The sequence below is a fragment of the Saccostrea cucullata genome, unplaced genomic scaffold (assembly GCF_032062105.1).
Source record: "Saccostrea cucullata isolate Sc308-1 unplaced genomic scaffold, CSIRO_AGI_Scuc_v1 ctg7150, whole genome shotgun sequence".
Classification (NCBI taxonomy): domain Eukaryota; kingdom Metazoa; phylum Mollusca; class Bivalvia; order Ostreida; family Ostreidae; genus Saccostrea; species Saccostrea cuccullata.
In genome coordinates, this window is record NW_026927594.1 from 1 (window position 1) to 26,316 (window position 26,316).

A 26,316-nucleotide genomic window follows, 5' to 3' on the forward strand; every position below is an offset into this window, starting at 1 on the left:
TAGATGTCCAATTTATCACAATAAACATTTGTGTGCATGAGTCAAAAGGAGAAAAACAAAACAGATCACTGTAGGATTTAAAGGGGAGGGACCCCTCCCGTCCCCTTTTTTGTGACCAAAATTATGCATGCAAACATTATAACGTGCTTGCATCATGCTAATTTAATACATGTAACTTTTTTGAGGGGAAGCATATGGAATATACTGTATTGGAGAAATTTACCATAAAATGTCTAAAACATAACAAGCTTGCATGAGAGAGAGAGAGAGAGAGAGAGAGAGAGAGAGAGAGAGAGAGAGAGAGAGAGAGGTCATTCTCTCTTTGCAAAGCATAAACGTATGTACATGAACGTATGTATTATATTAAAATTAATTCGGTGAAGCCACAGGTGCTTGAGGGCAAGACCCCCCCCCCCACCCTTCCATTTAGACCCCTTGGCCTTTTCGACTTTTTTCTCATAAATTATCTTTCATTGATATATTTGTGATAAAGAACTATACCAACAAACCGCATTAAAAAAATTTACATAAAACAAACGTTTTATAAAATCTATCCAACTTTTTATATAAAAAAAAATATAGAGTGGGGTAGAAATTTTTAGAAAATGTTAGTTAAAGCAAATTTTCTGAATTGATAGGATAGATTATATCACAAATGTTTCATCCATATATAATTCTTGTGAAAAAAAAAGTCTAAAAGGGCAGGGGATTTATATGGGGTGGGGTGGGGGGTCCTGTCCTCAAGCACGTGTGGGTGAAGCCCTACATTTTCTTCTTTCCCGTTATATATCCCGCGATACATTCGGGCGTGCGCAATCCCTTGTTTCCGTCCACTGCTCTTGAACTCACATCTTTGGATTTTTCGAATTGAGAGCTCATTACTGTGTTCTTCTTTAGAGCAAGATTAACTGCAGTTCATATAAATGCTTAATTTATAAATGAATGAATGAATGAATAAATAAATAAATAAATAAATAAATAATAAATCAATCAATCAATCAATCAATCTATCAATAAATAATAATAGATAAATAAATAAATAAATAAAATAAATAAATTAATTAATTAATTAATGATTTCTTTTAAAACAGAGATTGACCAATGATAATTTCATTCCTTTTACATGTGCATGAAAGAATATCATGTAGAAGGGAAAAATTTTAAAGCAAACTGTAGCCCTCGTTTTGTTAATACAATAATCGCTTATTATCCAAGATATCTATAAATATATATCCGGAAATATTTTACCTACCAATTCCGTTTTTCACCATTACACAATATTTGGTGTTTCTCTTACTTCCGGTATGGGAATTCTGATACTTTTTGCAAGTGTTTTTTGCCATTTTATGCTATTTGATATAGAAACATTTAAATATACATAATGCTATCGTTCTCAAGATAATAATTAATGCTTGAAACACTTACATTTTTCAATGTACTGATGTATTTGCTTCTCAAACTTCCTTTCTGATCCTCGTGTTGTTTTACAACTGACGTAGTTTGCACGTGTGATTAAGATAGTATGTTTTTTCTGCAGCTGTAACGGTGGTACTATGTCCACACTGCAAGTATGGACGTGGTGGACAGTTTATCGCCAGCCCCGGGGACTGACAGCGTCCCCTCCCTAGACTTTGATCTGATCACAGACGGGGACTCGGGAAACATTTGGTGTGAACAGTGTAAAGTCTTTAAAAAGGTAATGTCAGGGTATTTAGAACAATATCAGGTCCAGCACAATACCCTGATAAAGGTATATAGCTTGATAAATGAAAATTCAAAAAAATTCTTTAAAAATTAATTACTGAAAGTCGAGGTCTGAGTTGTTGTCAGTAAATTCATCCATGCATGTAAAGTACTCAAACACAAACAAATCAGTATAAAAACGTGTCGTAAGAGGAGACGTTATTTTATGCTTTCTTTTTGATACCAGAGTGTTTTTCATGCACAAATAGACACGCTGTCAAAAACTCAGAATTCGACTTTCAGTATTTAATTTTTAAAGAATTTTTTTGAATTTTCATTACATAAAATACCTTGATCAAGGTATTTTAAATACCTTGATAAAGGTATATAGCTTGAGCTATATAGCTTTATTAAGCTATATACCTTTATCGGGGTATTGTGCTGGACCTGAATATAACTCATGAAAGGCTAACAAGCTGATTAAGTAGACAATATTCATTTATTCACTGAGTTCGAGGGCAATATGCAGACTTGTCAAAATTTTTTAATTACTATCAGACATTTGGTCTGACAAAATCGAATGTTCTGTCAGACCAGTCAAACTTTTGTCAGACCAGATATTGGTACCTTATTTTGAAGCTGAAAAAGTCATATGAATAACAGCACCAAAATGTACTTTATAACTTTCAATAGCCTTCAATCTAACAAGCTTCCTTTCTTGGGATAGAGAGTCTTTAACGTAGACATAAATGACAAGTTTTATGACTTTGCTATAACAAATTTACTTAGCTATCATCAACATGCTGCGTATGCGGCCTTTTTTCTGGGTTTGTGACATTTAATTACGCATCCCGATCCCGACCTTTATTAAATTTGCATTACACTCAATTTCTTTCAAACGGTCATCTGGACCGACATTTTCTTAAATGTTATTGGTCCAGACAAATTTTTAATGGCCTTGCCGACAGGACCAACGGATTTCGACAAGTCTGAATATGTGTTTTGTCAGACCCATTCTGGTCCCAAGAACCTCCACCAAGGTGACCTGTTTGCCTGATGCCTAACGGCCTCCGAGTCTGAAGCAGACAGTTTGGTTTGAGGGTCGACACTCGACAAAATGCATTTTGCCAGAGAACACAGTCAATAAGTGTTTTGCTATACCTTTTATTTTAATATTTCAAACCTTTATTGGCACACATGTATCTTGTACTGTCATCTCTGATGTAAACCTCAGGTCAGTCAGTGTTAAACATCAACAAATGCAAATGAGATTAAGCTCAGCCCATTGTGTAATGTAAGCAGTCCAACATCTCATTAACAGGTCTGACATTAGTTGCAATAATGTAGCCCTCTCCCCTTTTTTTTGGGGGGGGGGGAGAGGGCTACAACTCCTTAGGATCTCCGTAATGGTGCAGCTGCGGGTGTGATTCGCTCCCACACGGATTTCGGCTCAAATTATCAGTAAATGGCTATTTTATTAACATTTCTTACCTTGACTCCAAATAAGTAGTCATCCAAGACGTAAATCAATGCAAAAATATACAGAACAACCCCTATATCGCTTATTTTTCGCGTATGTCAACATCACAACTCGAATTTATCCGCCATGTTTACTGACCTTGATAGATTGTATTTTGAGACAGCCAATGAGAATTTAGGTTCTATAGGAGCCGATCTTTTTGGAATTCCCTTATTTTAAGCATAAATATCACTTCTTCCATAAAAATAACACTTAAAATGGTTTTATATACCTATGTTTTTGTGATGAAATTCAGCACAATCATTTATAAACACCGATAATTGCTTTATTCAGTTGTTCTAAATTTCAAGCGAAAGTCTAATTACATCACGCGTGAACTGTCATGGCTGCTGAAGTAAACTACCAGAAAACATGCAGAGTTATTGATGAATTAATGATGAAAGCTACATTTATTTCAATTCAGACCTGAAAATTTCAATTCAACATGATTTATACTTTTCAAAATATCAAATTATATACAACATGCGATTATGGTAGTCGCTGCAGCTAAATAGCGTCATATTACGGATACGCGCCGTCATACATTTAAACGCTTCCCTTCGTTTCATTAAAAAAATATTTAAGATTTGATATCCACGAACACGTTCACAAATTTCACTTTCTTACCCTTAGTACCCATCATACACTCACTCTTTTCATAATTGATTCTGTCAAAATTCATTGAACAGTTGTAAAAGACCAACTTAAAATTCCACATATCGCTCTATCCGTCTGTCTTTTTGACAACGTCACACACCATTAAACATTTCCGTCCGCCCTCCCATCTTTCGGTTTTCTTGTCATTTGCTGAGCATTTAATGACCCATTACCCACCAAAAATTCCTGAAACCATCTAAACAAGTCTCTTCCGAAAGTCGGGTGAATCAACGTAACTGTCTCTACTGGCGATTACTCCATTTTGAAGCAAAAATGCATTACAGTTTGTTTTGGCTTTTTTGTCCATTTTGACCTTTCCTTTTTTCAATGCACTGAAATAAATTAGCGATGTTTTTCATTAAAAAAATAGCAGTGATGTCATATAATATACAATTTAAGACTAGAAAGTGATGTACTTTTTTGTCTTGTAAAGTATTTTGCGTTTAGGCACTTTTAAAAGATACTTTTTAAGTGTTTGTCTTTTTTTAAACTAAAAAAAGTATACTTTCAATTGTGACGTTCTGTTTTGACGCGGCGACACCCCTATCTTATATGTTTTAAACATCTATAAAATAAATTCAGTTGAACATTATTGAATGAAAAATTAAAGTTTAATTAAATTTATATTTGTGCATCTTTTGGTATATAATATTTGATAATATGAAGCCAAATATAAAAGATATGGTCACTGTGACATTACTTTTGGATCAACCCTCGTATAACATGAAACCTCTAATTTCAGAATTATGAGAAGCTGCAGGAAGAGCATGCTCGGAGTTACAACACACTGAAGAAGAAGATAATATCCACTGAGTAAGCTCTTATCTAAAAAATAAACAGTAGTTATTTTAAACAGTTCCTAATCATGCTGCTCATAGTAATACATGTACAGTAAGAAGTTAATGGGAAATTGATCTTTACTTCCCTGTTATGAACTGAAGATTTGTAGAAAAAAATGCTTAGTAACTTGACCTAATTTTTATTTACATGGGCAATAAAGAAAGGCAGTTAAAAATTTTTCTGCATTTTATACGACAAAGACTTAAGATAACAAAGCAAAGCATAATTAGATCAGGCTGTCTAACAATTCATAATGTGTAAGAATCAAGTAATGACTGGACATAATCATTATATTTAATATACTTTATTTAAATTTCAGCTTGCTTATCAAGAAGTACAAGACAAAGTGTGAAGATATCCTTTTCATTGAATTTGTTAATATCGATTTTTAAAAACCAAAATAACAAAAGAAAACAATTAAAATAAAACATAAAAAAGATACATGCAAAAAAAAAAAATCATGATTAATCTTAATAATATAGTGACAAAGTAAGCCTCAAGTCAGAAAAGAAATGAACAGATTTTGAGTCAGCATTTTGTTTGATATTGAGAAATGCAAATGTAAGAATTTTCATATTCTGGTACATGTTATTTATTTACTTACATTGTATTCTAGAGGTAGAAAAAAAGATAATTAAGTAATTGCTGTATTAGGTGAATATATTATAATAGTGATTACCATTCAGAAGGAAATATACAAGTCAATCAACCGTACCAATATCCAATTCTATCAAGATTATTATCAGATTTGATATATAATTTCGACCAGTCATTCATACCTAATATATTTATATCACAGATTTACATTACAACTTTATATCATATATTTAACTTTGGGAAATTAAGTTCTCTTTTAATTTGTACACAAAGGTATTATAAATATAAGGAACATTATAAAACAATGATACGAACAATTCTCCTGGTGGGGAGGTATCCTTGACTCTCACACAGTATGACCAGCAGACCAGGAAGTTAGAGGATGCCATCAGAAGACAGGAACAGTTACAGAGGTGGGTTATGGAAAAATCTCAAGTCTATTTATTTACCCTTATACCAGGGAGGGTTGTGTACTACAGATTTAAAAATGTGTTAAGAATATATACAATGTACATGTATAAAGAATGCTTTGATTTCCTACAGGGAGACAGACACACTACAAGCCCAGCTGTCCTCAGCACTTCATCAGATAGAGCCAATCAAACAGGTGAGATATATCTACAAACTAAATCCTAACAGACACACTACAAGCCCAATTGTCCTCAGCACTTCATCAGATAGAACCCATCAAACAGGTGAGTTATATCTACAAACTAAACCCTCACAACATTTCCAATGTACATAGGAACTATCAAAATTTCAGAGTGAATCAGAGATCTGATTCAAGTGAGACTGAACAAAGAACATAGAAATCAATGTTTCCTACTTAAATGGGAAAACATGAAAATACAAACATACAACTAGTACTTTCTCTTGGTCTCTTATAATGTTAACAATATTTGAATTAATAAAAACTGTTGTTATACCCTTATAAATATCATTCTATATATTTATTACTTATAAAAAGTCCAACAAAAGAACTGTTAATTACATCGGTCTAACAATTTCACTATTGACCGGTCTTACATAAGAATTGTTAGACGGCAACGTCACTCGTCTGTTACGTCACAATTAATCATCGTTCAAAATCGGCGGCGTGAAAATAGCCGAAGTTAAGAGCTACAAGAGTTGTTGCTAACAGCACGGTAAGGAAGAAGGGAAGAGTATGTTTTGTGATAAATAATTTTTGTGATACAATAGATATATGTGATTTTGTTTTTTCTCAGCTTGATGTTATATATTTACTGAAGAAGCCGTAATTTTCCATATAAAATAATTGATAATATATAGCGTGTATTGATTAAATTGATCAATCGTAAATGAGCAGTGAAGGGTATAACAAAACAGTTATAGACTGGGATTCGGGCAACATATGATTTGTTGGACCTGATGGTGAAATTGTTGCCCTTGGCCTGCAGCCTCGGGCAACATTTTCACCTTCAGGTCCAACAAATCATATGTTGCCCTCATACCCAGTCAATAACTGTATATTTTAACACAGTTTCTATTACATTCAGATTTCAAATCAAAGGGCAGATAACTGTTCTTATCTTAGCATATAATCTTGTTTGAAGAAATCTTCTTTCCCCTGCTTCAGACTAAAGCAACATTCATTGGACAAACATATTCATCACTGAAATCAAAATTCTTTATGCCAGTTTTAAACATGTAAATATACTGTAAGTGTACTTAAAATTCATATTTTAGCGGTTGGTGCAGACAAGGATGTGCTAACTCATGAATACCGCTGAGAAATAATTTATATAGAATATACGACACAACATGTGTAGCGCTAATTTATGATTACTCCAACAACTCCATATCCAATGACTGTGCCTAATTATGTACACATACAGTGTATTTTATGAATTATATGCAGTAGCATTGTATAAAGAGTAAAGCAAGGAGACTGCTATAAAGTAATTTAAATCCAATGTTCTTCATCAGCTTTGGTTTTGTATTCTGTTTCATGTCCCTCTTCAAAATTTTCACTCATATGTAGTTGCTATCACTTGCCCATGGAGGGCTGCATATTTTAATGTATGTTGGTACTCAGGGCCAATAAGCAGTGAGGGATCTTTTTTATGCCAGCACCTACATGTGCTGTGACCACCCCTGTCAACGCGCAATCGGCAACGCGGATGCGATCGACAACGCGGATAGTTAGATTCAACTACATGAGGAAGATGAGGTTAAATAAAATATTATTTTGTCCTATTTTCTCTCAATTTTCCTTCAACATTTCTGACTTTTTAAATGCTACTAGACATGTTTAACACCACAAAAGTCCTCTACGCATTAAAAAAAGTTAAGTTTTCCTTGAACATGACTGCCCTAACGTGACACATGAAGCTCGTTTAAGTGGTATTTCTCACCTTGTTACGTATACCCGACAGTTCAAAAGGCACATTTGCATTGTAAATAGGTAAATCATAAATTTTAAATCCGATTTGAAGTTCTTCATCAAATAGAAAGTGTTGAAATAAAGGTTTGAAGTGAACACATGCCAAACGTTTTGGCGATCGGCAATGACTCTATATGCGATCGTACAACAAAGAAAATATGATAAACATGCGATCGTGCAACTTGAAATTTATAAAATACTTTTAATGAAATAAAGTAATAGATAGCCATGTAGTATGGGTGGAAAGTCTGTCGAAATAGAACGAGATACCGAGCATTTGATTTTCGAGAGGGAAAGAGCGAATTTAACTGATGTTCTTGTATATTAGTTTATTAATGTCCATATTTTAAGAGAACGAAATTTAAAACTCCATGGAACCCTCCAACTTGATATTATTTGATTATTGATTAAAACAGATACCTATAGAGTGTTATAGGACCGAATTTTAGCAATATAGAAAACAAGGTTTTATTGTCTATGATATGGCAGTTCAATTACAGGAGTTGGCATACATATCAAAAACTGAATTTTTTTCAGAAAATAAAAAAGATATGTATTAATACTATCAAGATAACGATCAAAGGAATTTGCATACCCAGCAACTTTACCGAATATTTTCAGTAAATGTTTTCAGTAATGATGTGTTGTACACGCACGTGTTAATATAACAGCATTATGTATTACAGTATATTTTTTGATTTACTGAAAACTGTTATTATTATTAGTATTATTTTTTTAAATTATTTGCCAATTTTAATATCATGCACAGTGTAGAATCGGGGGTGGGATGGGGTAAAAACTTTACTTTCAAAGGCGTCGGAAGCAAATTGAAGGGGTGGGGGTAATTTGAAATTGGGGGGGGGGGGACCAATAGACTGGTTCTCCCCCTTTTGCAGTATATAGTCAAATCCGGGTAAGGCAGCTGGTAATTTTTGGATCAAATTTGGTTGTTCAAGAACTTGAATCATAACCCCCTCCCTCCATCCCACAAAACACATTTCCGAAATTGAATTTTGAGTTTACACTTTGCATGAAAAACCATCTAAGATATTTAGGGTTTTTTTTTTGGGGGGGGGGGTGACACTGTTATGAAAATTGAGGTAAAATTTCTACTTTACATTTTTGTTAGCCATCAAACTCTTTTTAATTGTATTTCTTAATCTACGTAGATAATTTCGATTTTCTATATTAATGTAGGACAATTTTAAGAGTTAAAAAGGTATATAACAATGACTGACTGCCTAATTTAAATGTAAAATATCTATTGTATATCAAAATAAACTTTTTGACAACAAGATTCTCTGATTTGTGCTATTCTTATTTCGTGTGTTGTACGATCGCTATTTCTATGTTGTACGATCGCTTCATAAAAAGATACATGACGTTGACGATCGCCTCGCGGTTGTCAAATTTTCCAGTTAAAATTTGTTTTAAGATAATATATGTAATTTTAAAATCATTTAGTTCATACTTCCAAGAACCATTACCTAACAAAAGCAGCAAATGTTCGTAGGTAATAACAACAATAAACTATTTCAAAGCATGAAATTTGATATTTTGAACATTGTCGATTTGATCTGTAGCATTTGCACAGAAACTATGAAACCAATTTACTCTTGGTAAATCCTAAACTGAAGATAATTATCTAAATTAAATTTTTTTAATTTCATTTTCAGCGGGTTACACTCCAACACATACAAAACTATTAAAATTTACCCCCTACAATACTTTCTTCTTCAATGTTTTGATCTGCGTTGCCGATCGCATCCGCGTTGCTGATCGCGCGTTGACAGGGGTGGTGACACAGGATGGTGGTTTATACAGTCTCATCTGAGGGACTGGTCTCCTCTTCCCACAGTGGATTCAAACCCGCAACGTAAGGATTGACTTACTACGTGACTAGGGCAGATGCTCTAAGCACTGTGCCATCACCAGCTTGGGTAGTGTAGTGTGTAAAGCATTCGAATACAAATTTAAGGGTACTGGGTTTAATTCCAAGAAGCCTTACTTTTTTTTAGGTCACCTGAGTAAACTCAGATGACCTATTACTGTCTGTTTTCGTCCTTCATCGTGCGTCGTGTGTTAACATTTGAACATTTTTAGCTTCTTCTCTGCAACCACTCAACAGATTTCCACCGAATTTGGCAAAGAGTATCTAAGGAAGAAGGGGAACGAAAATTATGAATTTCATGGTCCCTGCCCCCCTGGGGCCTGAGCGATGGGGCCAAAACCAATAAAATTAATGAAATCTTTAAAAATCTTCTTTTTTACTCCTGGACATCAAGCAGTCAAACTGTTAGCATGAATGTAATGACCATTGAGTCCTCTACCAAAATTGTGAAATTCATGACCCCGGGGTCAGGGGTTCTAGTGCTAGGGTGGGGCTCTATTGATTATTTAGTGAAAATGCATTATTTCTTTAAAAATCTTCTTCTATGCTCCTGGGTTTTAAATAACTAAGTACATGGTCATGACGAGAAGGTATGCCTCCTCCAAAATTGTGAATTTTATGGCCCCAGGGTCAGGGGTTCTGGTGTTTGGGAGAGGCTCTATAATGATTATGTAGAGAAAATGCAGAAATTCTTTGAAAATCTTCTTCTCTGCTTCTAGGTATTAAACAAACTAACTAAGTACATAGTTATGATGATGAAGAATGCCTCTTCCAAAATTGTGAATTTTATGGCCCCAGGGTAAGGGGTTCTGGTGTTAGGGCGGGGCTCTTTTGATTATATAGTGAAAATGCATTATTTCTTTAAAAATCTTCATCTCTGCTCCTGGGTATTAAACAAACTAACTAAGTACATAGTTATGATGAGAAAGAATGCCTCTTCCAAAATTGTGAAATTTTTGGCCCTTACGTCAGGGTTTCTGGTGTTAGGGCAGAGCTCTATTGATTATATAGTGAAATCTTTGAAAATTTTCTTCTCTGCTCCTGGATATTAAGCAGATGAACTATCTATATAGCATTGATGAGCAAGGGCCATTCTTCCTGAATTGTGAATTTCAAGGCCCCTGGGTTAAAGGGGGGCTCTACTTATGTACTGAAAATGAATTAATTGATTGAAATCTGCTCCTTGATGTTAATAAAACATTTTTGATAAGTAAGGGTGCCTTTTCCAAAATTGTATAGGGTCAGGGGTTCATGTGTGGTAGTGGCACTACTGATTATTGCTGAATATTACTGATTAGTTGAAAAGCATTTTTTTGTTCCCCTACTCTGTCAATGGGTATAAAGTTACCAAAGTAAGTATGCTAAGTGTATACATGTAGTTATGATAAGCAATAGTGCCTCTTTCAATTTGTGAATGCCATGACATCTAGTTTAAAATATGAACCAAATTCAATTGTTGGAAAATTTTTGCATGCCCTTACAGAAATTTCTGATATTAGTGACTTATAAGTGATTTATTCTTTTACTTATAAGTTGTTTATTCTGGACTTACACTTCACTGATACATTTAACTTATAAGTGACTAATAAGTTACTCATTAGGATTTTGTATGCAAATGAGCTGCTTGACCTATAAGTGACTTATAAGCCAGTATTAGCCACTTATGCTTTATGCAAGTATAGTCACTTATAAGTGACTTATAAGTCAAGCATTAACCTTCATACTTTATCAAGTATGAGTCATCTGTAAGTCACTTATAAATGAAGTACAACACTACCTGTAAGATCTTAATTCAGAACAGAACTTCCAATCATGCAGGTGTTGCATGATATGTTCAAAGCTTTTGTTTTATACATATACACATGTATCTGCACTTCAGATGAAATAATCAAGTTAAAATTTTATGAAAGAAATCCCTTTCATATGACATTTCTTTGATGATGCAAACTTTATATATTAATTCAGTTTACAAACATTAGAATGTTGGACAAAAAGGCAACAAGATTTAGTGACCTTGAGTCTTCTTCAAATTTATGAATTAATCTTAAAGCAACTGAATCAATTGATTCAAAATTTCAGGCAAAGGAAGTTAAAATAGAGAAATGATGTAAGAAGAACCTACTTGTACCTGATATGAAGGCATACTCAAAATAAATCTGAAAACTCCAACTACATCTCTTACAGACACTAACTTGGTTTCAAATTCATGTTGTTTATCTCTGCAGAGACAAACTTTCTGATTGGTTTCCTTTAATACCCATAATGCTCCTTGAGAGAAGTCTAGTATAGGGTAAAAATTCTAAGTCCACACTTATTCTCGCTCATACCATACTGATCTTCACTTATAAGTGAGGTATAAGTGAAATATTCACTGATATGTAGCTCATCTTTACTTATAAGTGAAGTATTAATGAAATCCGTTCCTCACTTATACTTACTTTGACTTATAGCATACTTACAAGTAAATTTCAAAATTTATAAGTGACTTATAAATTGCTAATAAGTGGATTATAAAACACTTTTAAGTTTCTATTAGTTTTTTCTGTAAGGGTAATGCTCATGTGCCCTATGAGGCCCCTGGGCCTTTTGTTCTTAAAAGGAAATTATAACTTGATTTACATTTTCTATCCTGATGTTTAAGGAATAACTGTCTTATTTTTCGATTTCATGATGTGATCAATCGATTGGCTTGCGTGATAATTTGCATAAACGCCGAAGGCATTTATGCATAAAAGTATCACGCAAGCCAATCGATTGATCAACGTCATGAAATTGAAATATCTGACAGTTATTCCTTATATTTAAATGCTTTGATTCCCCCAATCCATGTGCTCCAAGCCCTGTTTCTGTCTAGCTGTTTGTCCCATCCTGCACGTGGTTTTTTTGGAACCACACCAATACATGGATGGGGAAATAAAGTACATTTACAATTTGTAATTTTATCTCGGACAAAAACATTGGAAATGTAAATATTTGGAAATCGCTGTATTTTATGATTACAGTAGTCATAAATCAAAAATTTAAATCAATTAACACTTACTAACAAATATATACATTTGTGGTATCTTTCCACTATATAAACATACAGAGAGAAAATATCTTCAATTCTGTATGAAGTTTGTCGGAGGTCAAAGGTCAATACATGACCGAATCACACGGCGCAATAATATATATTCTACCTTTACTTATAAATACAAAATAAAATGACTTGCTTTTCATGTATAAAAATGAACAAAATAAGCAAGTGAAATAATTGTTTTATTTACAACGTGAACAAATATTTGATACATTTTTGGCTATAGATTTAACCTGTGTTCATAAAGAATATACCGATAGAATCTAGCCTTTGTTTACACGTTGTATGTAGGGGTGGGACGATATACCGATACACCGATACATATCGATATTTTCTTCTAAGATACGGTTTAAGATACAAGCATTCAAATATCGGTACGAAACGATACACGAACGACCTATTTAGAAATTGAAAATGAAAGAACCTGTCCTTGAAAATGGCGGCCTGTACGAAGCGAAGAGATGGTGTTGATATTGAAAACACACTTAAGAACTGATAAGTCGTTGATTAGGGGTAATACGTTTTCATTTTTAAGCAGCCTCGGAAGATTGGACAAGAAAAGTTCAGTGTGCAATGCGTGCTATACACAGAAAAGTATCGTTTCCAGAACATTTGACATTATTTATTGTTAGTCCATTCATACTTTGTTTGTAATCTCAACTTGGCTACACACTTTCAGCAATTAATAATAATATAAATGTTATTTTTTAATGACTTTTTAGTCAGTGTTCGTTGATAAACTACACAACTATTTGTAAACAACTTGTTAATAGAAATCTGGTAATATGTACAATTGCCCTGTATTATTGTTTTTTGTAAAGTTTTAGTCAATGAAGTTGATGAACTTAAGTATTAATTTCATAGCACACATAATTTGATATAGAATAATTTTTTGAGTTAATGTCAAGACAAAAAAATTAAATAAAATACTAATTCTTTTGAATAGTTTTACAATTTATCATATTGTGTTCATGTCAAGACCAAAAAAAATGAAATAAAATACTATTTTTTAATAGTTTTTTGATTTATCATAATATCGAGATACGTATCGTGTCGTGCCAATATATCGAGATACGTATCGTATCGCAAGATCTGTGTATCGTCCCACCCCTAGTTGTATGTCAATTTTTAAACTACACAGTCACTAACTTTTTAGTATATCCTTTTTTTTGTCAGACCTTAAGTTAAATCTTCATGATATAGGCTAAAACTATATTTTTCATTAAATTCTACTCACGATAAATGTGTAAATCTATTGGAAAATATTAAAGCATTGCAATCACGCCATGAACAGCTGAGAAACACCTCGATCGACGCTGTCGTACTTCAATGTAAACTGTCACCAGTGTCTCCATGTTAACATCATAAATATACTTTTAGTTACTGAAATCGTAGATTAAATGTTTTTGATCAAAATTAATACTTGATTGCAAATGAATTGGCTCTCAATCCATCGGATCCATCCATCCCTCTCAGGCGGCCGAAATCCCTCCAACATTTTATCATCAATTCTCGGACGTGTTTCTTGTGTCTTTTCAGCATTAATGATCAATTTTCACAAATAAAAATATTCCCAGAGAAAAATCTATTCACTATTACTGATCACAAGTAGCCTTTAACAAAATATTCCCTTCGAAACAGAATTCTTAGCCTGACGAATTCGAAGCATAACCGCCTTTCAAGCCGATTTACACCTTGAATACTCTTGACGGAAATCTACGGCGACCAGTTAGTGCAATATTTATATCCGAATATATTAAATCTAATATTTAATTGTCCGTCTCAAATATACATATAAGTAATAAATAACAAGGTTATAAAATTCAATTGGAATTGAAGTGGGTTGATACGTGATCAAATCTTCTGAGAAGGCCTTCGGCCTTCATAGGCTTTGATCACGTGACCGACCTACTTCAATTCCCATTGAAGTTTATAAACTTGTTATTTATTTCTTAATTAAACAAAGTGATATTTGATGTTGAAATAATGAATGTAATTGATGATTCTGGTTATTACTTGTAGAAAAATATGATTTGAAAATTTAATAACAGAGAATGAGAAGTCTGTATACATATATCATACATATTTCAGAAAAAAGAGATCTTTATTAAACGTTACACTGAGTATGTAAACACTTTTACAAGTCCATCATAACCAACCCACAGTGTAGACTTATATAGGGACAGTGAGTATGGACCATTCTTTTCATTGTCTGTCAGTAAAAACTTCAGGAATTTCCTGTCAGGATTCAATAGATGGATCTGGTTGTTAAGTGAGTCAGTAACAAGGATGTTACAGTGGGAGTCACACACCACATCAAATGGAATAAAGTTCTTTTTCAGATTCTGTCCACGATAGACAGACTTCATACGACCAGAGGGAGAAATAATCACTAGTTCACCTGTAGTGTTACCTGTAAGGTTCACAACACAGATATCACTGTTACTGTTCTGTGTGACACTGTATGGCCATGTAAACAGTCTGGTCTGACCGTCCTCCTGGTACTCATACTCCTGGATGACGTCACCTGTCACTGTGATGTGTCTCACCAGACATCTGCTGTGTGACTCTAGTTTGTAAGAATGTGTTACATAGTCTCTCAGGGTAACCAGTAGTCCACCGTCCACTGACTGACAGATTCCTAATGGTTCAAGTGGATCTGTACTGATGTCTGTAGAGACAGATCCTGATGGTGACAGACATTGGATGGACATCTCAATGATGTCAGTGAAATAAACATCACCTTAATCAGTCACACACATGTCATATGGATTGATATTAATTATCTGTTCTTTTTCTCCTTCCTTGTTAACTTTTCCTGTATACTCTGACATATTTTCTCTTATGTAACATTGATCTTCACTGAATGTCTCCAACATAGTTATTGCATTATTTCCATATTGAAACGAGTTTATTCGAGTCACTACAAGATCATCTAAATGCAGTGTTTTTCCAGTCAAAGAATCGAGTAGGTTTTCATTGATTTCGCTTGGATTGAACCTCAATGAATGTTCACAGTTTGTCATTTGAACCTCTATTTCAGACAATGTTTTTCTCAGTTCTCTGTGGTAGTCAATCAAGCTGTAATCTGACATGGTGCTATTGTTCTCCTCTATGAATTCCACTGTGTCAACAATTCCTTTCTTTTTCTTCTCTAACTCAGATTTCACATGGTTCAGTTGATCATTCTTTTCCTCCAAACTATCTCTCAATCTTTGTTCATTATTTTTCCTGATTTCTGAGAGCCTGGTAATTATTTCATCATAATGCTTCTGTAGCTTTTTAATCTCAGAGTCACACAGTTCTTTATTTTCTGTTATCTGTTGTGGAATCTTCTCCATCTTCTCATCAATCCCAGGCAGATCCTCTTCCATGATCTTCTTCAGAAATTCCTGCATATTTCTCCTTCTTTGTGTGGCTGCAGAGGTAAGAGTCTTCCAGTTATGATCTCTATGGTCTGTTTTGGCACACTCAGCACAAATGAATTCATCACAGTCCTCACATATCAAATTGATACGTAAATCATGGAATTCACACATTTCCATGTGCACTAGAGGAGAACCGTGTCGATTTTCTTCCAAGTGACTTTTTGCTGTGGTCATTTGGGCTAGAAAAAAGATAATTTCTTGTACAATTTGTATTTCAGATGCAAAGAAGTTAAAGTATTATGTAAGATGTCCTGTAGGTCAATGTCATCCTTTTTTTGTCAGGATGAACTTGGGTCAGACATATAACCTTTTTTTAGCTCATCTGAGCTGGAAGCTCAAGTGGGCTTTTCTGATTACATTTTCTCCATCGTCTGTCTAGCTGTCTGTCTGCCTGTCTGTCTGTAAACTTTTCACATTTTCGACTTCTTCACCAGAACCAGTGGGCCAATTTCAATCAAACTTGCCACAAAGCATCCTTGGGTCAAAGAGATTCAAGTTTGTTCAAATGAAGGGCCACACCCTTATTCAAAGGGAGATAATTCAGAAATATTGAAAATTTGGTGGCATGTTGTAAAAATCATCTGAAAAACCACTGTGCAAGGAAAGATGAAACTTATGGGGAACGTCCTCAGGTAATGTAGATTCAAGTTTGTTCAAATCATGACCCCCTGGACTAGATGGAGCCACAATGGCCGATCAAAGTTTTACATAGAAATATATAGGAAAATTCTTTAAAAATCTTCTCAAGAATAGCAAAGACATGATTGATCATATTTATATGGAAGCATGACCTTTGGGTAGTGTAGATTCAAGTCTGTTCAAATCATGACCCCCAGGGATAGTGCGTGCCAACAATTGGGGATCCAAGTTTTACTTAGAAATACAAAATGTAGATAGGAAAAAATATATCAAGGACAGCAAGGCCATGACTGGTCATATTTTAGTTGGGAGGGGTGGAGGGGCACAATGTAAGTTCAAATGTAAAGGGCAATAAAGCCACAGGTAGTTAAAGAAATATGCAAGCATCCCTATTTAGTGTAGATTCCAATCCTTTAAGGATTGGTTTGGACCACTTTTCAAAAATAAACTGATTTCTGCTCTTTTCCTAGCCACAGTGCTCAGGTGAGCGGTAAAGTCCATGGGTTTCTTGTATAATTTTGCCCTTAAAATAGGGAGTTCATAAAGATGGTTCTTCTAAGCATAAGAACATGAATTTACCCAATCACCTATTAATATTGTTCATCAATTTGTCTTTAAAAATTTCACATTTTCAACAAAAGAGCCATGAGAAAATAATCAACAAGAGGCCCAAGAGCCACATCAATCACCTGAGCACTGCCTTAGAAAAACAAGAGGTCCAGGGGCCACATTGCTCACCTGAGCACTGGCGAAGAAAAAAACCCAGAAAATCAGTATAGTGTTAAAAAGCTTAAATGCAAAAGTGGTCCAGACCTACCCCTAAAAGGGAGAGAGGTATGATTTGATAAGATTGCATACTATTTTCTTTGACTTTTTTCCTACAAGTTTGAACTTTTATTGTGGCCCTTCTCTACTCCCCCCCCCCCCAAGTCATAATTTTAACAAACTTGAATCTACACCACATGAGGATGCTTCCATATACAACAAAACCAATCTTAGCTTTTCTGTTCTTGAGAAGAAAAATTCTCCTATACATTCCTATGTAAAACTTTGATTGTCAACTGTGGCCCCATCCTATCCGCCGAGGGTCATGAACTAACTTGAATCTACACTACTTATGGATGCTTCCATCCGAGTTTCATTTTTCCTGGCCCAGACAGTTGTATCTTTGAAGTCAGCTTGACATATGACTAACTGAAGGTGCATTTTAAGTGAGGACATCTTGAAGTCAGTTGCTTATATTCCTAAAATTGTCAGATTTAAAAACCTGTTTTACAAGAAAAGCCTAAAGTCTTGTGCCAAAGTTAAATTAATTTGAAACATTTTATTTTTCCAAATTCTTAAAAAATTGTGATGACCAGTCTTTAAAAAAGTCTACAAAATGTAGCCCAAAATGCTGGAAAATGCACCATTTAGAGCCATTTAAAACAATTTTCCCCGACCCCCTCCCATCCCCCTTTTCAGCCCTTTGGGACTCCCCTCCCCCCAGGGAACTTCTGGACCCACTACTGATAACAGAAATAATAAGCAAGAGAAAACCTTGATCTTGTTCATAAATTAATTTGAGGTGTTTACCTTGTTCTTGTGTTATTTTATGATCATTCAGATATACGATTAAATCCTCAGCTTTAAGGTTAAAACTTGCAAGGTGTGGAGGAAACAAAAGTACTTTCAGTATCTGTCTACCAATTTCACCACTTTCCAAGTCCCGTCTATATAGGTTATAGCCTCTCTCTGAAGCAAAGGTTATCCTAAGAAGTAAGCTGCCATTAGAGCTCACTAAAGAAGCAGTGTATGTTTTCTTTAACTTCAAGATAAATCGAAGAAATCTGGCCAAGATTTTCATCCTGTCATCTTCTTTTAGATTGGCATATGCTACTATCTTTTGTGTAAGTTCTTCAAAAAATGGATCAGAGGCCAGTCTTGCGCTTTCCTCCTTATTTTCTTTTATGAAGTTTTTTATTGCTTTGTAAAGTTGCTTTAAATCTGAATTAGATGAATTCTCATTTAACTATTCACCATATTATTTAAAATCTGGATGCTAGTGTCTGTCATTGCATCAGCAAGTTTCCTTTTCTGTGGGCTCTTAGTTTCAATTCTTACAATTTCTTTTGATGATAACTCTACAAAATAAGGCTAAAGCTCAAACAACTGCAGAAAAAATGTAGAAAAACAAAAATATATCAAGGTTTTAGAAAAAGTATTATGCAATGGACAGACTTTAGAGGATTTTTTTTACCAGTGTATGAAATGGCTAGTGTTCATATAATCACCTTTCTCAGCTATAAATCTTTGTAGCAATTCTCTGGTACTTTTTTCACCTTCAATAAGATCTTTTATTTTACTCATATACATATTTTCTCGTTCTGAATCAATGGTACATCCTTCAGCAAGCTGTAGGCTCTGTATGTAATTTTTCCCTGGCAGCAGGACTTGCATTCGTTTGCAGATGTCAAAAATTGTAGACCAGTATTCTCTAAACTCCCTTTCTGATATAGAGGGCACAGAAATATGACCATATACTTTGTTCCTTATCAGACGGATTCGTTCAATATCATCTCCAAGAGTTGTTTCACTTTGTTGTGGCATTGCAGATATTCCCCATCCTTTGGTGGGTTTTGGAATATTTGGACAGAGATTACGCAGTAGTGTATATAATAGGGTAATATCAATGTCTTTGTAACCTTGGGTCTTGGCATTGTTAATTTTATCTATTTGATCTGGTCCAAGTTTTTGGAACAATGTTATTTTTTGTTTTACTGTATTGAATATATTACTAGGCGAGATTTCATTTGCTAGTATGTCTTGCATCACTGGTGTTAACTCCTCAATAATGATCAAACCAAGTCTGATAAACCTTGTCCTGTCATCTGGAGATGTTGGTTTGCTCAGAGCCATTCTAAAAAAAAAAAATTACTGGCAAGATTGGAATTATCCTGCATATGTCATTTTCATCTGTTTGAATCAAAACATTTGATGAGATACAATGAAATTGGCAGGTACAATTCAGTGCTGTCATGGGTTTGAAATTCAAGTTTTTAGTTGATTTTCAAACCTTTTAAGCCTTTTTTCATAAACAGAGTGTTAAGGTATGATTCAAATGACAAATAATTTTGATTCATAAATTATATTAAAATATAAAGGGAAAAACTTAATTTAAAATCTCCTTTTCAAGAAGCTTGCAGACCCAACAAATTAGAGAGTTATTCCTTATATTAATTTTACATTTGATTGTGAAATGAAATTGTCAATACTGTGAAACAAGTAAATTTGGGTTACTACTATTTTATCACTGTTTGTTATTATAATTGTGTTTGCATGATAAAATAGTAGTAACCCAAATTTACTTGTGTGGATCAAGGGAAAAATATACTAACGGAAAAGAGAAACTGTGCATTATTTCTTACATGAATAGATAATAAAAATAACACTGAACTAATTTTTATTTCTAGAAATAAAAATTAGTTCGGTGTCATTTTTATTTCTAGTAATACTATTTAACTTAACAAATGCATTCATTACAACAATTTTAAAATAACCTATTAACGTTAAGGTCAAACAACGTCAATTTAAGAACACTCGAAAGACATTCATTTGGTATTCAAACTTGAATTAACAAAGTTAATATCGTGTGTGACCACCATTTGCATTCATGCATGCTTGACAACGGCACCTCATTGATGACACCACCGTGTTCAGAAATGCTTGGGGAATATTGCATACATGTCCCTTACAGAAATTTCTGATAAGTGACTTATAAGTGATTTATTCTTTTACTTATAAGTTGTTTATTCTGGACTTATACTTCACTGATACATTTAACTTATAAGTGACTAATATATTACTCATTAGGATTTTATATGCAAATGAGCTGCTGACCTATAAGTGACTTATAAGCAAGTATTAGCCACTTATGCTTTATGCAAGTATATAGTCACTTATAAGTGACTATAAGTGACTTATAAGTCAAGCATTAACCCTTCATACTTTATCAAGTATTAGTCATCTATAAGTCACTTAGAAGTGAAGTACAACACTACCTGTAATATCTTAATTTAGAACAGAACTTCCAACCATGCAGGGGTTGCATGATATGTTCAAAGCTATTTTTTACATTATACACATGTATCTGCACTTAAGATGAAATAATCAAGTAAAAATTTTATGGAAAAAAATACTTTCATATGACATTTCTTTGATGATGCAAACTTAACATATTAATTCAGTTTACAAACAAAAATGTTGAACAAAAAGGCAACAAGATTTAATGACCTTGAGGCTTCTTCAAATTTATGAAATCTGAAAGCAACTGAGTCAATTGATTCAAAATTTCAGGCAAAGGAAGTTAAAATAGAGAGATTATGTATAGAGAACCTACTTGTTGTACCTGATGTGAAGGCATACTCAAAATAAATCTAAAATCTCCAACATCCTCTCACAAACACAGACTTCGTTTCAAATTCTTGTTGCTGATCTCTGCAGAGACAAACTTTCTGATTGGCTAACTTGAATACCCATAATGCTCCTTGAGAGAAGTCTAGTATAGGGTAAAAATTCTAAGTCCACACTTATACTTCGCTCGTACCATACTGATCTTCACTTATAAGCGAGGTATAAGTGAAATATTCACTGATATGTATAGCTCATCTTTACTTATAGGTGAAGTATTAATGAAATTCGTTCCTCACTTATACTTACTTTGACTTATAGTACACGTATAAGTAAATTTCAAAATTTATAAGTGACTTTTAAGTTGCTAATAAGTGGATTATAAAACACTTATAAGTTTCTATTAGTTTTTTCTGTAAGGGGCATATGTGACAGAACTGAACAATCATAACTGGAGATTTGAAATTTTTCAGCTGGAGTTTGGGTTTCAAAGCTGGAGATTTTTTATCAACTTTTTTTCAAATCGCAAAATGCAATCCAACCCCCTAGAAAATACCTTCTTCCTCTTTATTACTTCAAATAATTTTTATTTCATAAAGTCTAGCTTTAAAATAAATAATATGTTAAATTTTTTATTCAAATGAAATGAAATTGATTATTCAAAATTAAATTAATTCATTGAAATTAATTAAGAGTTACATCATCATTAAAACATTGGATTTTATTTTTGATTTGGTAATGTATTGATACATCAACCGGTTTGAGAGATGTAAAACATAGGTCTATATGTTACATATTTTTTGTCAGTATTTTTCTTAAAATAGAATATAAAGATATTAAATTAACTTCTCTAACAATACAGCAAAGTAAAATCAGGTATATCTTTTTTGCAACACCCTGTAGTTTGATCTATTTTTAACTGAAAAGTTAGACTGGCCTGCCTGTCTGATATTTTCCTGCGTAGGGTAAAGACAGGCAATACCAGTCTACTGAAAAGTGACCCCACATTATAACTGTATCTTTTAAGGATCACCGCAGCTTTTAAAGATGGCAGTTGGGGATTTTAGCCTGTTAACAACTAATTACAATGTTCTGCATTCAGCAATAAAACATCGATGGTCATTTATCAAGTGGATATATCACTAATTTTTACAACCAAATTATACGACCTCATGTTGATTACTACAAAGCCTACTGCTGTGAAAATTTATTGCACTGCCATTGTTATCTCAATGTCTTGTCATTCTAAGCAATTATAAGAAACATGAGAAAAATTAAAGCACAAAATATTTAATTTGAAGAATTATTTTAAACACGGAAGATTTAAAAAATAATCGGGAGGGGTGGAAGGGGGGTTAAAAATCGGGAGATTTTGCCTCCCGCCGGAAGAATCACATGTATGATATTGTTCCAGATGTGGGTTAAGACCTGGCCTAAATCAACCAACGTCACAGGCTGATTCAGCAAACGACGTAGATGTCGTTCCATTTCATCCCAAACATGCTCAATCGGCGATAAATCAGGGGAAACAGCGGCGATAAATCAGGGGAAACAGCTGGCCAAAGCAAGACATCGACATGCTGTCCAACGAAAATGTCCCTGCAGTCATGACTACACGTGCAACATGTGGCCTTGCATTGTCTTGCTGTAGCGTAATGTGATTTTGCTGTCCCTGCATGAAGGGTATCACATGGCGCTGAATAATTTCGTCAAGATAGCTTGCGCAGTTAGACTTCAATTGACAATTTGTAGAGGGGTTCTTCCACGTGCTGTGATTCCACCGCACACCATAACACTACCCCCACTGAACAGTGAGTGTCGCCGTTGCAAAACACAAGCGTCCTGGTACCGCTCCCCAATGCGACGATACACTCTACAACGGCCTGAACAGAATACAGCAAAACTCGTTTAGTACGAACACGGATATTGCGAATTTACGGATATAGCGAAGTCATTTTGGATCCCCACTATATTAATTTAATGAATTTCTTATCCGGATATAACGAATTATGGATATAGTGAAGTAATTTCATATGTCCCTGTGACTTCGTTATAACCGAGTTTTGCTCTATTGGCCCAGTCCTCTATTCTGAATCGCAGATGTCATCTGCACCGTGCTAGTCTAGCGATACGATGACGTTGAAGCAGTACTGGGTGCAGAGCTGGACGTCTTGGTCTGATGTTGAGCTCAATTGCACACAGACAATTACGCACAGTCCTTGGACTGATTGGTCGAAGTCCAGGATTTATGCTTCTAGCAGTCAAACTTGCTGTCTGGAACCAATTTCTCAGGTGCACGAGTCTAATGTGGTTGTCCTGTCAACTCAACATCACGCGAGTGTTTCCAGATTGTTGAAAACGTGTCCATAATGATTGGATGGTGTTCCGATGAACTCCAAAGTGTCTTGCAACAATATTTTGTGCCATTCCAGCTTGAAGCATCCCAACAGCAATACTAGGTTGATTTTCGCTGAGTCGTGGCATGACAAATGGGTATTTTTTGTCACAACTAAAGTGTTTTTCTTAATGAAAAGAGTCCTGATAAACGTTATACAGTTCTTTTTCCAAACAATTTTGGCCAGTAAAATTTGTGCATATGAGCACGTCAATAAACAACTTGTGCTCGCTAAGCATGAAAAGCCCGTGCATCAGAGTCGAGATCTATCCTATATTGTTAAAAAAATCACCTTTATCAATTGTTTACATGTTACTGAAATAAGCAATAAATGTAGAAAAAAATTCCTAAATTTAATAATGAACAGTTTCTTTTTTCCGCTAGTATATATAAAAAAAGAATATATTTTTTAAATGACAAGAACAAGTGCTAAAATTTAGCGGCAATGCATTTCCACTTGCATGTGCGCCACAATATGGAACGTATTAGCAGGTTTTCTTAGCGGGTGTAAAATTTTACAATTTTCCTCCTAAAAAGTATGCCATTAATTTTGGCTTTATTTATTTTAGTGGATACAGGGTTTTAACTCTTTGCAGAGGAACACAAAGAAGAAAACTGAATATTTTAGCATTTAAAATTTTAGCAGACTTTCATCAAAATGCCAAAAAATAAGCCAAATTAAGCACCCTGCTAAAATAACCAGCTATGCAGTATATGCGCCAAATTTTCTCGTGTAACAGTATAGATTTTAAAAAAATGTCTAATAGATTTAAATACACCAAGCCTCAGTTCCATGTCAATTTCAATAATCCCCTGGCCCACTGATGTCCGACACAAGACAATCTCATAAAATTTACATGCATATCAGACCACTTTTGTTGCTGACCTTTCACTTGGCGAAATTTATTTAAGGAATAACTGTCTAATTTTTTTTATTTCATGATGTGATCAATCGAGTGGCTTGCTTGATTGTTGTTTATGCATAAAATTATCACACAAGCTAAATTTGATTGTTCATCATCATGAAATCAAAAAATCTGACAGTTATTCCCTATATTTACATCTCTTGATTCCGCCAACCCAGGTGCTACAAGCGCGCTTCTGTCTCTATTTGTCCCACCCTACACATGAATTTTTTTTAACTGCACCTATTGATCAACCAGTACATTGATGTAAAAATATAGTACGTTATTCTATTCATTAAATTTGTCTGGAAAAGAAATGTTGTTATAAGCACATTAAGCACCTAAATGTATGTAGAACGATGCTAAAATTTTAAATTTAAATAAGGGTATTGTACAAATACTTCAAGCACGGCAACATGCATTTTGTCAAACATTGTCATGGAAAAGACTACAATTGTTAATTGATGGGAAATAATCCTAGTCTATTTATATACCAAATTGCAGCAAATATGCCCAAAAAAATTATTTCTAACACATATTTTTAGGTCACCCGAGTAAACTCAGGTGACCTATTGCTATCTGTTTTTGACCATCGTCGTCCGTTGTGCGGTGTGTGTCGTGTGTTAACATTTAAACATTTTCAGCTTCTTCTCTGAAACCACTGAACCAATTTCAACCAATTTTGGCATATAGCATCTATGGGTGAAGGGGAACAAAAATTGTGAATTTCGTGGTCCCTGCCCCCCTGGGGCCTGGGGGTGAGGCAAAAACCACTAAAATTAGTGCAATCTTTAAAAATCTTCTTCTTTACTCCCAGACATCAAGCAGTCAAACTGTTGGTATGATTGTAATCAGCATTGAGTCCTCTACCAAAATTGTGAAATTCATGGCCCCAGGGTCAGGGGTTCTGGTGTTAGGGTGGGGCTCTATTGATTATATAGTGAAAATGCATTAATTCTTTGAAAATCTTCTTCTCTGCTCCTGGGTATTAAATAAACTAATTAAGTTCATAGTTATGATGAGCAAGAGTGCCTCTACCAAAATTGTGAATTTTATGGCCCAAGGGTCAGGGGTTATGGTGTTAGGGCAGGGCTTTATTGATTATATAGTGAAAATGCATTAAATCTTTTAAAATCTTATTCTATGCTACTAGGTATCAAATAAACTAAGTACATAGTTATGATGAGCAAGAGTGCCTCTACTAAAATTGTGAAATTCATGGCCCCAGGGTCAGGGGTTCTGGTGTTAGGGCGGGGCTCTATTGATTATATAGAGAAAATGCATTAAATCTTTGAAAATCTTCTTCTCTGTTCCTGAGTATTTAATAAACTAACTAAGTACATAGTTATGATGAGCAAGAGTGCCTCTACCAAAATTGTGAAATTCATGGCCCCAGTGGGCTGAGGGTCCGGGGTTCTGGTGTTAGGTCGGGGCTCTATTGATTATATAGTGAAAATGCATTAAATTTTTGAAAATCTTCTTCTCTGCTTCTGGGTATTAAATTTTCTAATTAAGGACATAGTTATGATGAGCAAGAATGCTTCTACCAAATTTGTGAATTTTATGGCCCCAGGGTGAGGGGTTATGGTGTTAGGATGTGGCTGTATAATGATTATATGATGAAAATACATTACATCTATGAAAATCTTTTTCTCTACTCCTGGGTAATAAGCAGAATGAACTATTTACATAGTTATGATGGGATGGGCTCTTCTTCCAGAATTGTGAATTTCAAGGCCCCTGGGTCAGAGATACCAAAATGGGGAGGGGGGGGGGGGCTCTAGTTATATACTGAAAGTGAATTGTTTGAAATCTGCTCCTTTGTATTAGTCAAACATTTTTGATAAGCAAGTGTGCCTTTTCAAAAATTATGCAGTGTGTAGACCTAGGGTC

The 26,316-nt window shown here is 34.4% G+C and overlaps 3 protein-coding genes across 3 annotated transcripts; 1 reads left to right on the forward strand and 2 right to left on the reverse strand.

The window, feature by feature from the left end:
- Window positions 1-1,543: 1,543 nt before the first annotated feature.
- LOC134274890 (uncharacterized) lies at window positions 1,544-6,142 on the forward strand. Its single transcript, XM_062757132.1, has 5 exons — window positions 1,544-1,696; window positions 4,602-4,672; window positions 5,019-5,053; window positions 5,649-5,709; window positions 5,840-6,142. The coding sequence occupies exons 1-5, from the start codon at window positions 1,571-1,573 to the stop codon at window positions 6,039-6,041; spliced, it is 495 nt and encodes a 164-aa protein (XP_062613116.1). The 5' UTR covers window positions 1,544-1,570; the 3' UTR covers window positions 6,042-6,142.
- Window positions 6,143-14,116: 7,974 nt separating this feature from the next.
- Window positions 14,117-19,629, reverse strand: LOC134274891 (tripartite motif-containing protein 75-like). Its single transcript, XM_062757133.1, has 3 exons — window positions 19,008-19,629; window positions 18,310-18,857; window positions 14,117-16,274 (listed from the first exon to the last, which is right to left on the reverse strand). Exons 2-3 carry the CDS (start codon window positions 18,578-18,580, stop codon window positions 15,412-15,414), a joined length of 1,134 nt encoding a protein of 377 aa, XP_062613117.1. The 5' UTR covers window positions 18,581-18,857; window positions 19,008-19,629; the 3' UTR covers window positions 14,117-15,411.
- On the reverse strand, window positions 14,782-15,381 carry LOC134274892 (uncharacterized). Its single transcript, XM_062757134.1, has one exon. The coding sequence runs from the start codon at window positions 15,379-15,381 to the stop codon at window positions 14,782-14,784; it is 600 nt and encodes a 199-aa protein (XP_062613118.1).
- Window positions 19,630-26,316: the final 6,687 nt, after the last annotated feature.

What these genes read in the sequence shown, in the direction of transcription:
- LOC134274890 (XM_062757132.1), top strand. Translation starts at nt 1,571, where the DNA reads ATGGACGTGGTGGACAGTTTATCGCCAGCCCCGGGGACTGACAGCGTC. An exon ending in AAGAAGATAATATCCACTGA is followed by an intron (nt 4,673 to 5,018) that starts GTAAGCTCTTAT and finishes TTTAAATTTCAG; the next exon opens with CTTGCTTATCAAGAAGTACA. An exon ending in GTACAAGACAAAGTGTGAAG is followed by an intron (nt 5,054 to 5,648) that starts ATATCCTTTTCA and finishes TGACTCTCACAC; the next exon opens with AGTATGACCAGCAGACCAGG.
- LOC134274892 (XM_062757134.1), bottom strand. Translation starts at nt 15,381, where the DNA reads ATGTCCATCCAATGTCTGTCACCATCAGGATCTGTCTCTACAGACATC.
- LOC134274891 (XM_062757133.1), bottom strand. Translation starts at nt 18,580, where the DNA reads ATGAAAATCTTGGCCAGATTTCTTCGATTTATCTTGAAGTTAAAGAAA. An exon ending in TAAAATAACACAAGAACAAG is followed by an intron (nt 16,275 to 18,309) that starts GTAAACACCTCA and finishes TCTTTTTTCTAG; the next exon opens with CCCAAATGACCACAGCAAAA.